The sequence below is a fragment of the Xiphophorus hellerii genome, chromosome 5 (genome assembly GCF_003331165.1).
Source record: "Xiphophorus hellerii strain 12219 chromosome 5, Xiphophorus_hellerii-4.1, whole genome shotgun sequence".
Lineage (NCBI taxonomy): Eukaryota > Metazoa > Chordata > Actinopteri > Cyprinodontiformes > Poeciliidae > Xiphophorus > Xiphophorus hellerii.
In genome coordinates this window covers 28596391-28609596 of record NC_045676.1, presented here as the reverse complement: position 1 = coordinate 28609596, position 13206 = coordinate 28596391, and the positions used below count along the sequence as shown (strand labels likewise).

The following is a 13206-nucleotide window of genomic DNA, read 5'->3' as shown; positions in this document are numbered from 1 at the left end:
CTGATATTAAACATACTTTGACTTGTTTACTCTGTTTCTGCTTATCTGTTTTTCACAAGCCAGACCTGCCTGCTGACATAAATGAGATTCCAGCGTGAGTTTCAATCTGATAAAACCATAACCTCTGCTTCAGCAGCCTGTGCCGCTGTTTTCTTCCATCATTTAGTCTTATTTATTTATTTACATGTTTAATATTTGCTATTTTCGGGTCCTGTCAGACACACACTAATGTAAAACAGCAGCAACAAAAACTAGGGTTAGATCAAAGAATAAAAAGACAAAAAAAAGGAACTTAAACATTTATCTAAAAGTTAGAAGTCCACTTATCAAGACTCTAAGGACATTAATCCGACTCGTTAAATAAACCTGCAGTGTTCTATAAGTTTTCATGCTGAGCAGTTTGTTGAAGCTCACAGCCTGTCTTTGTGTTGGGCTTAGGCCGATAGCAGGTGTCTGGATTAGAAACAAACAAAAAAAATTCATCTAATTTTTTAACAAAATCATTCGTAGATGATGAGATTTCACCTCCTTAGTTCTGATTCTGTTGAGCTGGTTTCAGAATGAAATGTTTAGGCCACGCCCCCTGACTCAGAGCTTAGAGTTTAATACTGTGCATCATTTTGAAGAGTAGAAAGTTGCACTGGCTCCAAACAGGTGTGCAATTTTACAACAATGCATCTTTGACAGAAGACAAGCAGAAGTGGAGCCTCCTGCAAAACCATCAGGGATGCAGCGAGCGGTTTCTGAATAGTTAACTCTACCAGAAACAATTCTTTTACTAGCTTCACCTCCTCTTGGTGAGGGACTGATTGTGACATGATAATTGGGACGTTTTTGTAACGGCTCCTTTTCCAGACACCAAAAAACAAGAAGTTGTCACCAGAAAATAGCTGGGTGTTTGTTTTAAAGTGTTTGTATTGTTTCTATTAGCACAGTGGTTCCCAAAGATTTTCTGGGCCGCCCCTATGGATTACAATAAAATTCCCCCCAAAAAAGAAAAAAAAAACTGGGCACACACATGTTTAACCAGACATAAAATGATACACATAGTGTGTTTTGCAACAAAACACACTACAAACCATCTTTACAGTGAAACACTTTTGTGTAACTGTTTTGTTTTGGGTTTTTTTCATTTATCCATACGCTTCCCGCGCCCCCCTGCAATGGCATTGCGCCCCCTAGGGGGTGCGCACCATACTTCTGGAACCACTGTATTAGCAGTAGAGACTCAAATGAAAGTAAAAAAATATTGCAAAAAGTAAACCTTGCATAATAGGTCCCTTTTAAAATCCTACATAGCTGCAGTAAATTAATCACATATTCACATAAAAAAAGAATATTGCTTGAAAGTTACATGAATACACATGTGAACAAATGTGCATCAACATGTATTTGCTCTCAAATTAAGCATAAATGACTTAAGTAGAGGCTGCTTGTGTGATGTCAGTATGGTAAAAACCCACGTGGAAATGAAAACGTTCTTCAGCTAAATTACTTTCCAGAGATTTAAAGATCTGACACAAACAGAAAGGAAAAGAGCACAGAAATGTTTCTATCTGGAGCGATAAAGCGATATAAATCAGTCCTTCGATCAAAACAGAGGAATAGTTTTATTTACTGTAACTCTGTTTGTGTTGAACACAACAGTAAATACAACGTGGAAAAAAGGAAATCATTGCACATTTATTTTCTCTATGGCTTATTTTTCCACTCTCTCTCTCGATCAGACAGGAGCCATATTCTATAGCTTGTTTGCACAGGGACATTTAGTAGAACAAAACACTCTTCAAATTCAATCCCAGTGACGGACGTCTCTCCGTGTGCAGGCCATCTCTCCTCTGTGTGTGCCGAGAGCTGAACGGTGCATCATCTTCAGCATGTGGATACCTGATCCGATTGCATGCGCGCTCTGCTCATCCAATGAGTTCCACTCTGATCTGTGGTCCCATGACATTTCAAAGAAACGTCTTTGATTATTGTGTTTCCAGAGACTTAGGAGCGTTCGCGTCTACGCTGCGCAAAGATCCTTTCTGTTCGCCGTTTCTCTCTGACAGGTGTTTGTACGAGTGACGGATTATTATTTTATTTTTGTTACCCAGCAGGAAGTCGGATGACAATGGAGGAAACTACAATAAAGTCTTTAATATTTCATCCTGTCTTTCCTCCAGTTGGAAAGTGTTGGAGGGCGGTGGGAAAACACACTATCCACTGCGTAACAAAGCACCAAACTATTTATTTTTTTCCCTCTGGGAGGCGGAAGGATCTGGTTTTAGTTTAGCTGCAGAATATTTTGCTGGTGTCTCAGTGAGGCCTGGCCCGGACATCAGCAGCGATGTCCATCTTGTGAAGTTGTGCTTTGGAACCGGGTTTTACAGATGGAGAAATAAATTCATCTTTTGACACATCAACATCAAGTTATTATCAGTAGCTGAACTTTGAAATGATTGAGCAAACGACTGTTTGGACAAAAAAAACTGAAGCTCCTGGTCGAAGTTTTGCTCTCATTAAAACAACTTTTTTCTCACATTTTTTTTTTTTTAAAGATGTTCTTCTGGTAAAATTGCTTCTTTATTCGGCCGATACGGTGATTTCATTCGCGTAATTAAAACAGAAATTTCTCACAGCCAAGTGTCACACAACTCAAAGAATGGATGCTTGAAATAAAAGCCACTTCTGGAAAACATTTTCTGTCTTTTGTAAAAAAAAAAAAAAAATTTCAGAATAGAAAGTGAGAAAAAAAAAAAGCTATTACAATCAAAATGGGAGATTTTATTTTGTAGCCTCACCAGGCAATGAGGCTTCAAAATAAAAGCCTCGTCGTCGCCTGATGATATGCTTCAATCTGTCCTCTTGATCTGATTCCCCATGTGTCGTGATCATTTTGACACAAAAACAATTTTTATTTAGCTACTTCAAATGCACAAAATAGCAGTCCGTTACAGTAACACTAGTAAATCCATTTCCTTTGCTTTCCACCTGTGCCTTCTGGTGCGTTTTTTTTTTGGGGGGGGGGGGGGGTTTATTAACTTATTTTCTACGGAAACATTCATTTCCATGATACAAGTTTCCCACTTTGCATATTTCGATAGCAGCTTGTGAGAAACTACAATACAGTGAGAAGCAAACGACTCCTCAGGCAGGCGTTGAGCCACACACTCGCCTGCCAGCAGAGCGGGGAGCGGCTGAGAGCTGGACTGCCTCCATGTGTTAATGCCTGCATATGCGCAGCAATTTCTCCTGCTGCTTCCACTGCCGAAGCCGACGCCGGCGTTGCATTTCATGAGGATTTTTCTTCACGATTCCAACAAACATCACCGTGCGGCGGGGTTTCATCTTCCAGACAATTTTCTAGCTCTGGTTTCTTTATAATTTAGCTTTTTTTCCCCCCTTTTTTTAATAAAGCATTTGCTCATATTCTCATCTAATATTCTGACCACACCTAATCCTCGTCTCTCAATTTCACGTAAAGGTCAAACTTGAAAAGAGATTCGAATCCCAGCTGGGGTTAACCTGATGGGAGGATGGAAAAAGAGAGAGAGGGAGAAGTGGGATTAATTTTGCTGCAACACCTCCCCTCTCTCTCCCATCTGTTACCCGCCCCGTCTTTCTTTCTTTCTCTCTTTCTTCCTTCCTTCTCATTTCCGTTCTGTGGGTTTTTCCTCCGGCCTGCCTCCGGAGCAGAGCTCGTGGGGGACGGGGTTCTTTCATGAGTTATGAAATAATTAAGACACAGAGGTATAGCTGGAACTCGCATCGTCCACACACCACTGAAACCTCAGTGGAATAATAGCTGTAATGGTTGCAGCGTGGCTCTGTATGTTCAGTTCTAATGCGTTTCCTGAAGAAAATGAACAACTCTGCATGTCCGAACGCAAACGGATGCCTTTCAGGCAGAGCAAGTACAGGAATCAGAGAAGCGGATAGAAATCAGTCCCCAGGAAACTCTGGGACTTGTAATAGAAAGCAGGCCGGTGTTTCAGAGAATACATGTTTCCCTGTGCTGTTAGACGTTTCACTTAAATTACATTTTATATCCTACATTAAGTTTTTGGGCTACAATCAGTGAAAGTTACCTGAACACAACAGTCATTTCATAATAAGAAAGTTTTAGTTTTATGTCTCCAATTACAGCCCACATATTACCATTATGTATTAGCTAATTGTGGGCTGTAAAGTATTATTCTTATACGTGTTGAACAGTCAGTGCTGCGGTTTTATTAACAAAACTTTACATAGAAGTTGTCAAAACGTCTCAAAGGTCGCCAAAGGTCACGTTACCAAGGAGACGATCATAACTCTGGTTCCAAGAGAGATGGATTATAATGTGTTTTATTTTGTATTCCAGCTAAATAAACAACACTACCACTATATATATATATATATATATATATATATATATATATATAATATTTTTTTACTCTTCTTTTATCTTGTATATATATTTTTTTGGAGATAGTTTAAAACATGGTGGATATGTTTCGAAATCGCTCATTTTGACTGCAAGAAAAAATAATCACAAAAACAATCCTGAAATCTTGGAACAGCTGTATGATGTCAGATGAGTATCTGATAAAAAAATGTAAAAAAAATACACAAGATACATCTTTAATTTTTTGTTGTCACTTATCAGTTGTGACAGTCAAGACTTATTGATGCTAAATAAATTTACAGTACATGAGTACTGTAGTTCTAGAACATTACTATCCTAGAATTACTTGCACCCTTTTGTCCAAAACCAAGACAAAAAAGGATAATAATAGGATACCCATATTGCTATAACTATATATTTTTTAAGGAGATTGGTGTATCATGTGCCTGTAGGTACAGTTTATGAAAAGCCAATTAAACATGGAAGAGCTTTGTTCAGAGATCCATCACAATCAAACAGACTGTTGGCTTGTTGTTAATCAGAGTCCAGAACATCAATGTCTGTAACCAAGACTGAGAAAATCAGTTTACATCAGCGCAGGCTGCCTCGGATGTGACGTAAGCAGATCCTGTGATCCCAGCTCCGATACACTGACCCACATCTGGCTGCATGAGATCTTTTATCGGTCTCTTCTTACTTGCAACAGAAAAGTTTCCCTTGGGGAGACGTGGAACACTGCGGCGCGGCTCAAAAGCCGGGAGGTGAAGTTTGAGAAGTCGGCGAGCCAAACGAAACTTTATTCAGGAACTGGCGATGTTTCATATTCCATCAAAGGGTTCGGTTCAAAAAGGGGGGGAAGTTCTTTGAATGAAATCCAGTCCTGATGAATGCTGATTCCTGGCTGCCGTTTGCGCTGCGACGAATGCAATTTAATTAACCTTGAATATTAAATGAAAGAATAAATTTAAAAATACACTATTTAAGAGGAAAGTTATGGCTTACAGATTTGTACTCAATATTATTTGAAGAATTTATGACTAAATCTTAGAATCAGAACCTAAAAGGTAACTACATTTATATAAGATGGTGGCAGTCTGGCTGATGAGAGTCCTTGGAACAGGTTGCACCAACTCTCAAACCTTCTCAAAACAGTGAAATGTGAAGACAATTTTTTTGCCATAAAACTTTACCTTTGTGTGGACCAGACCAGTCTTAGTGCTGCCAATCAGACTTGTGTGCACGCTGCTTAATGTGCTAATGGCGGAGAAACAACTTTACGTTCCAGGAAAGCTGTCATTGGTGGCTATGCTAAGTAGCCTGAGCATTCATATTGTCAGGAAAGAAGCAATCGCATAGCTCAGAGCAAGGGGAAGGGTGTGAGCAGCCTGTACATAAGGATGATCGAAAACGCCAAGACCCTCCTCCCGGCTCTGATTGGTTGTTTCTGACTGAGGGGAGTATTTCTCTATTTAGCACTGAAAGAAGGTATTTTTTTCCATAGTATACTGTCGTGCCGTAGTGACAGTTTTAACAAATATGTAAAAGAATATATACAGTATATATACTGTATATATACCTGTATGTATATATAGTAATAATGATTACAAATGATTATAAAAGTTTGATTCCCCAGCTTTAAGAATATTAATGAGCTAAAGTCCTTAGTCTCCAAGGAGTGGACTAAGAATAATGCTGGCATTAAAAGTTGAATTTTGTGCAAATTTTTGACAAAATATGTGTATTGGTACTTTAAGTATACTGAGTAACTATTAGCTAGAAAAAAACTAAACTTACAAAGCGTACAAAAATTGTGTGATCTAATGTCAGGACTGGCTTTTCTATAAAGATCAAATAGTCTACCCGCTCCGTGAAAATATATCCACTATGGTGACTGATTTAAGAAACCTCAGGTTTCACGGAATATTACATAAAATCCAAATAATAACCCACTGATGTAGCACTTTCTTCACAGCGTGTACCAGCTAGCATTCACACAGCGCTGCAAGCTGCTGAACACACACAGAACCTGAGGGCTTCCTTTCTGGTCAGCTGTGCCTGTGGGAGAGTGTGTGTTACACAGCAACAAATGTTGCACACACACACGCGCACACGCACACCCACTCAACTAAAAGTGAACAGAGGTCAGAACAACAACAGCAGACTAAGTGAGGGAGGTCCCTGCAGGTAAAAGAATAAGGCCTGGATATCCGTTCCTGGAAAAATGTAAGAAACCTACTGAGACGTGAACTAAACGGAGCAACAATAAAACAACAACAAACAAAAAAAGGCAGAAATTATTATGTTAGTTTTGAACTAAATGTCCACCGGCTTTATGAAAACTGAAAGAAAGAGGCAAATAAGAGAACCTGGGCAGGCAGGAGTTTTGCTTCTTCCACTGCATTTCTCTCCGCACTTCACCTGGCAGGGATAAGTGACTGGATCGCCGGCTGAGTGTTGGTTGGACATGTTGGCTTGATGTGAGGTTTGGTATTTGACTCATTCGCCGTCGGATCGGCGGAACGCTTTGATTTGGCCGGCTGACAAAAATATAGCGGCTGTTATGCATGTCAGACTTGAAGATTGGATGAGTGTTTGATTTCTGAATCACTGGGTGAGCACTTGACTGCTTCACTGAGCAAATTGTGATAAAAAAGAAAAAAAAAAGAAAAATAGCAGTGCGTCACTCTTGACTATTTGTTTCCTGTTCTGCCTGCTACCATGTTACTCTAATCTTGTGTGTATTGGATCTCTAGTAATACTTTAAAAAAAAAGTTTTCTGAAATGCCATGTTGACTTGGCCTCTCTGGTCCCATATGCAGTTTAATCTTTACTTATTTTTGTAAACTAATCCACCAAAATGATTGTCTGTGAAATAGACATTCAACCTCCAAGTGCCAAGAATTTGACCCTTTTCATGTGCAGTTCAGAAAATACAATTAATATTCATAGCACAGCTATTCCAGTGGCGCTTTAGAGTTTTATTTTTTACGTTACATTTTTTCTCGAGACTCAATTAAGTCTCTTCTGTTTTCCACTGTCTCCTGTAAATCAGAAATAAAGTAGTGGACAGTTCTCAGCTAATATTTTTACATTGCCTTGCAAATGTATTGATACCCATTGATTTTATTTTCACTCATATTTTCTTGCGTTACAACCATAAACTTCAATACATTTAATATAAACTGTGCTTTAGTGTGCGATACTGAAATATTGCACACCTCTAAAGCACAGTATCGACAATACTTTTTGTGTTTTGATATATAGTCAAACTGCTTCCCTTTAGGTAAGCACTACAAAAACACCTACATTTTCACTTTTAGGTGTCTACAAAATACTTTAATAACATATTAACGTGATGCACAGAAACAATAAATCTCTGTACAAAACAATATTTGGAGAGTAAATCAAAACAAAATCTTATTTGAGGTCGAGTTGAGTTGAAGTTTCAAGAGGGAATGTGAAACTAAAGAATCGATCTGTGTTGCCTCAATTCTTTCATGCATGTTTGAGAATTTTTTAAATCTCCATGGCAACCATTCAGCTATGCAAAATGCCTGGGTGGACCTAGCCACGCCTTCGAAGTACAGCTCCTCCTTGGAGCTGCCTCACAGAGACCCTCTCCCCCACTTGGCTCCTTCAGACTAGCCAGCAGCAGTTAGCAAACGCCTGGTGGAACTGAGCATCAGCTGAGCTCATTATAGGAGCCACTTCTTAGTGCAACTCTGGTAAAAATGTTGTTAAAGGGTTAATAGAGGAGCCATGTTGTGATGACTTCCTGAAGGTGGAGTTTCAGAAAGAACAGGAGCTTTTAAAGAGACAGAGGTCTTAAATTACAAAGTCCTGACTTTGTATTTAAATACAGGCTGATATATACAACATGTTTATGACAACTGAAGGTAACCTAGTTACTTGATTGTGCTATAAAATGCCTCTATATGCCTGGAACGAACATAACGCTGCCCCTATTGCAAATCAAAACTGAGTAATGAGACATACATTTGTATTCAGCCCCATTTTTTGAAATCCAGTGCACTGAACCATTTGCCTTCACAAGTCACCTAGCTAGTCAACAGGGTCCACCTGTGTATAATTTCAGTTCAGTATAAACAGAACTGCTCTGTGAGGGTCTCAGCAGTTTGTTAGACAGGATCAGTGAGCAAACAACCCGAGACATATCAGGGAAAATGTTGTGGAAAACTGGAAAACAGGAATCATTTTTGTGAAAAGGGACGAAAGCACACTCCTCCAATTGACGTAATGCCCAGAAATTGCATGTATTGAGAGTGAATGAAAAAGGCCGTGTGTGTTTTCGTTTGTTTCCTTTATATTTTGCATTTTAAAACCTCACCCAGTTAGAGTCCCACTGTAGACCACACCAAGGCTCCCACTCATGTCTTCATTTACACAGAGAGCCTCTCTGGAACCAATAATCAGTCCAAAATGTGAGCTTTTACAGAGCAGAAAGAGGCTGGAAACACGTGGAGCGAACCCAGACAACCGTCACGCCGTCAGCTGACCCCTTCTGGGAAATCCCTCGTTAATCTGTCACAAATGATAACAGCCAATAGTTGTAGTTCGGTGGATTCCATTTGCTAGGTGATCCATGATCAGTGTTTGTTTTTGTTTTGTTTTTTTGTCAGGTGCGATAATCTCCTTAAATTTTAAGCTATGAAAGTTGACAATACAAAAGAATTAGAAAAAAAAATAGGTTGGTCTCTCTTTTTTTTGATTCCTTAGAATAGTGTTTTTGGTGATGAAGCATATTCGTTTGTGCTTCGAATTGAAAGGCGAGCGAGATAAGCGGGCGGAGAACAATACAGATAGGAGGAAGAGACGGATGGAGAAGGGAAGGAATAAGGAGGCTGGCTGTCAGATAAAATGAAATACAGCAGCAGACGACTGCAGAGAGTGACGGAGGGCTGACCCAGATGATGGGATAAGACGAGAGCGGCGCGGTCAGGATTATTACGGGATCATAAGGGGGGGAAAAAAACCGGTGCTGATCTAAGCATTTGTGACTGGACTGCGCAGTAAACAGCTGGCTTTCAAGTGAATCATGACTGACTTGTCTTTCATGTCTGTAGAGAGCAGTAAACACCATGTCAGGCCAGCAGTCGGTTTACATTGAATATGCTGTGAACATGAACTCCCAAAAGGAGAGCGTAAAAACATGCCGTGCCTGCTTCTACGCTCTTTAAAACCTTATCCGATTTGGAAGTTTTCATAAAAACCACAAAAAATAAAAATAATTCCTCCGCCTTAAACATTTTTCACATTTTATCTCATTGCAACCGCACGCTTCATTTTGTTTTATTAGGATTTTATTTAATAGGCCAGCGCAAAGTAGTGCATAATTGGGAAGTGGGGGAGATGATGGTTTAGCAATTCTGAGACGTTCGCCTGAGTTCAACCCCAGAGTCAACATAATTCAGACAAGAAAAAAGAGAATAAATGTTAAAGTTTCAAGTTGACAATTATTGTCAACACTGTTCTCCATGTGCTGCTTACAAATAGCAAAATTAGTCCCCCTCAGAGCTGAAGACGCAGGACAGAGGAGTGGTTTTATTAGAGGCGACATGTTAGCAACTGTACAGCACAGCCTTAGGAAACAACATTGGAGGCTAATTTATCAGAGTGGTCGTACATAACCAGAACCGCTCCATCCTTTGGCACTGCTCAGGTCAAATTTGCCACCAATAACGGTTTTAAACATCTTTAATTCGATTAAAATCCTTGTTTTCAACAGATGTAAGTTAACTCCTCTAAAAGTCATTAAGTAAATGTGGAAATATAAACTGTGCAGAGTGTGTTTGTAAGATGCTGACCCAGTGCAGGTCAGGATGCTCCGGCGCTACACTGAGGTGTAATAGTTTCCAGAAGGAAAACAAAAGTAATTTTGATCTCATGTATCTAAAAGTCGTATTGTGCAAAGCATCATGTAAAATTTACACAAGCCTTGTGCCTGAAATTGGGATGAAACCATTCAACACACAACCAAATATTAGATTTTCTTATACTAATCTGTTTAGAAGTTGTTAAATTCTAAAATCATGTTTCAGAATAAAGTCTCTGGTGAAGGATAAAAGTGTTTTTCTGTTTCAGTAGCAAGAAAAAAAGAAATCAAATGCTAACAGGATCACCTACAATAGCAATGTTTCTATAAACATAGAAATTGGGGGGTTTTTTGCACATTTTTCTGTGTCACCTTAGAAACAGTTGGGAGGAACGGAAAAAACTATAATTTTGTGAAAAGACAAAAAGTTTTCACCATCACTTGAGGTGTATTTTGGCTTCTCCAAAAAAGATTTAACTTATTAAAGGGCGGCGAATAAGTTATGAGGTAGCTAACTTTTCTATCCGCTGACCATACCAGAGACACGAAACAGAGAAATTTCAACGTCCAATCCTCCGGCTCGGAGGTGAGGACTCTCTATTTTTCAGAGATGCCAGGTGGGGTTTTTTTTTTACAGCGTAGCTTCAACATCTGATGAAATGTTAATTAGCATGACAGCTACTGGCTCGTGGTGACACCAAAGAAGTCAGATGTTAGATTCTTTTGATCCGCCCAAATATGATCTGTAATCATCATGTGCTTCCAAATCACACATTGTGTACTTTTGGGTTTCCATCTTTTTTTTTTTTCTTATTCTGTGAGAGAGAGAGAGAAAAAATCTAATGGTGAAAAATAGTTTAAAATTCCCAAAATTGAAGAAGAGTAATTTTCTTTCTTACATTTACTATAAAGTCCCTTTCATTCATGTCTTCTTGATTCTTTTTTTTCCTGGGAGGGAATTAAAACTTTGGTAACAAATTAAAAGACTGGATGCTGCCATGATGAGATGCATAATATTTTACGCCGGATTAGACGCTAATCCACGGTTAATCCCTGAGGAAAGGTAAATAGCTAAATGTCAGCTGGCATCCTGTTAAACATGCAAATTACAGCAGCCTTCTGTCTTCAACTTAACCCATCTCTCTGTTTCGGTTTTCTAACTGCACTGATTCGGCTCGTATTGTTTCATATTGTTCATCTAGCCAGTTGTAAGAGAATTTCAAAATGGCAAATCTTGTAAATGACGATAGAACTAATGATAATATCAACATGTTTGTTGCTGCTTTGTATACTAATAAATGTAAATGAAGATTTGAAACTTCTCCACAAATCAGATTAACGAGTAATTACAGAGCAATTAACGTCTAATTACATTGCAAAAGTCAGAGCACTTCTGAGCTTTATTAATATTAAAAATGCATCTAAAGTTTTTGAATTCATTACGGCTGCACAGTCGCAAAGTGGTTTAGCCGAGATCAAAACAAACTGCTAATGATTTTCTAAACGTTACTATCAACAATAGATTCACTCCATTTTTTTATTTTTTTTGTGTCTGTTTTTGTAGACCCAGAACCTTTCTAGGAGACGGACTCCCGCCCGATCCATTCAATTAAAACCGCCGTCGTCAAGCGCCATGAGCTGCTGCTGGGGTGACGTCCTGCCGAACCCGCTGACATGGAACACCTGAAACAGAAACGGGACTGACTGCCGTACTCCGACTCCCGCTTTCATCGTGAACGAGACCTCGTCCTGCTCCATTCCGATAATCCTCCGCACTCCTTGCCCGGACCTGAACAGCTCCCAGTTTTGAATTTGAACTGCTGCTCTCTACCTTTCCTCCCCTCCCGTTCCCCGTCCCTCACCCTTCTCCGTCAGCTCCTTTTCTTTTCTGTTCTTTTTTTTTTTCTTCGCCCTTCTCCTTTCAACGGAGGTGACATCAAACACTCTGAATTCAAACCATGGCCGCCAGACAGCGTTTGTCCTTCCCGTCTCCCTCCCTGCTCCTTCCCGTCCTCCTTGCTGCACTGCTGCTCCTGCGCCTGCCTGCTGCGGTGAAAGGGGACTGCTGGCTGATAGAGGGGGACAAAGGTTACGTTTGGCTGGCTATCTGCAGTCAGAACCAGCCTCCGTACGAGACCATCCCCCAGCACATCAACAGCACGGTCAGTTCCAGGTTATCGGTGAACTTCCTCCACCCAGAATGAACCACGTTCCTCCCTGGAACACAGAAAGCTGCTGCCAACGCTGCTTTTCCTCGCGTTGTTGTTTAAACATTCTGTTGATTTCGATTGAGAACTTGAGAACTTTACATTTAAATGTCTTTTTGGACAGACAAAATGGCCATTTAACAAGGCTTATCAACTAAAAATACTGACTTGTAACAAAATAGACTGAAAATTCGAATAAATTGAGATTTGGTGAGATGAGTAAAGTAAGATGTGTTTTAGATGAAGGGCAGGAAAATGAAATTGGAACATGCACTGTATTTTTAATATATATAGATATACAAGAACCTGTAAGCACATGTGAAGGGTCATTTCTTTTGCTCGTTAGCTGTAGTCCAATGTAATAATAATGTGACATTATCTAGAAATTCGATTTTGACCTTCGGTTTAGAAGCCCCTGGTCCAGACTTTGACTTGTCCATTACAACATCTGAATTGTTTCTTTTGAACAATTCAGTCTTTGCTTTTCCACTGTGTTGAGGATCCCTGTGTTGTGAGGCTTCATATAAATGATTGTGTCAGTGAATTTAGAGAATTATTCAGCAGGGACTGTTTTTTTTTCTTGTGAATATTCCATTATATTCCAAATTATTTTGGCCTAAGTAAAGGTCCATGAACTGTAGAGCACCTTTCGCCCCACACACAGATTATTCTAACATTTTCCTCTGAAATTCTGATGAAACATCTCTAAATGTTAGAAATAGATACTTTTATAAGGTCGGTTATGCTTTTAGAAGATTAGTTACATTAGGACTAGCACGTTTTATTCATTGTGCAAT

At 39.4% G+C, this 13206-nt stretch overlaps 1 protein-coding gene across 2 annotated transcripts in view; it reads left to right on the top strand.

Moving 5' to 3' along the window:
* Window positions 1-13206, top strand: part of LOC116720303 (protein phosphatase 1 regulatory subunit 29-like) — a 199969-nt gene that overhangs the window by 177381 nt on the left and 9382 nt on the right. For both annotated transcript variants that reach the window (XM_032563476.1, XM_032563475.1), the window contains one exon: window positions 11767-12364. In XM_032563476.1, the coding sequence (XP_032419367.1) occupies window positions 12161-12364 (204 nt within the window). In that variant the 5' untranslated portion in view covers window positions 11767-12160. The remainder of the gene's footprint in view (window positions 1-11766; window positions 12365-13206) is intronic.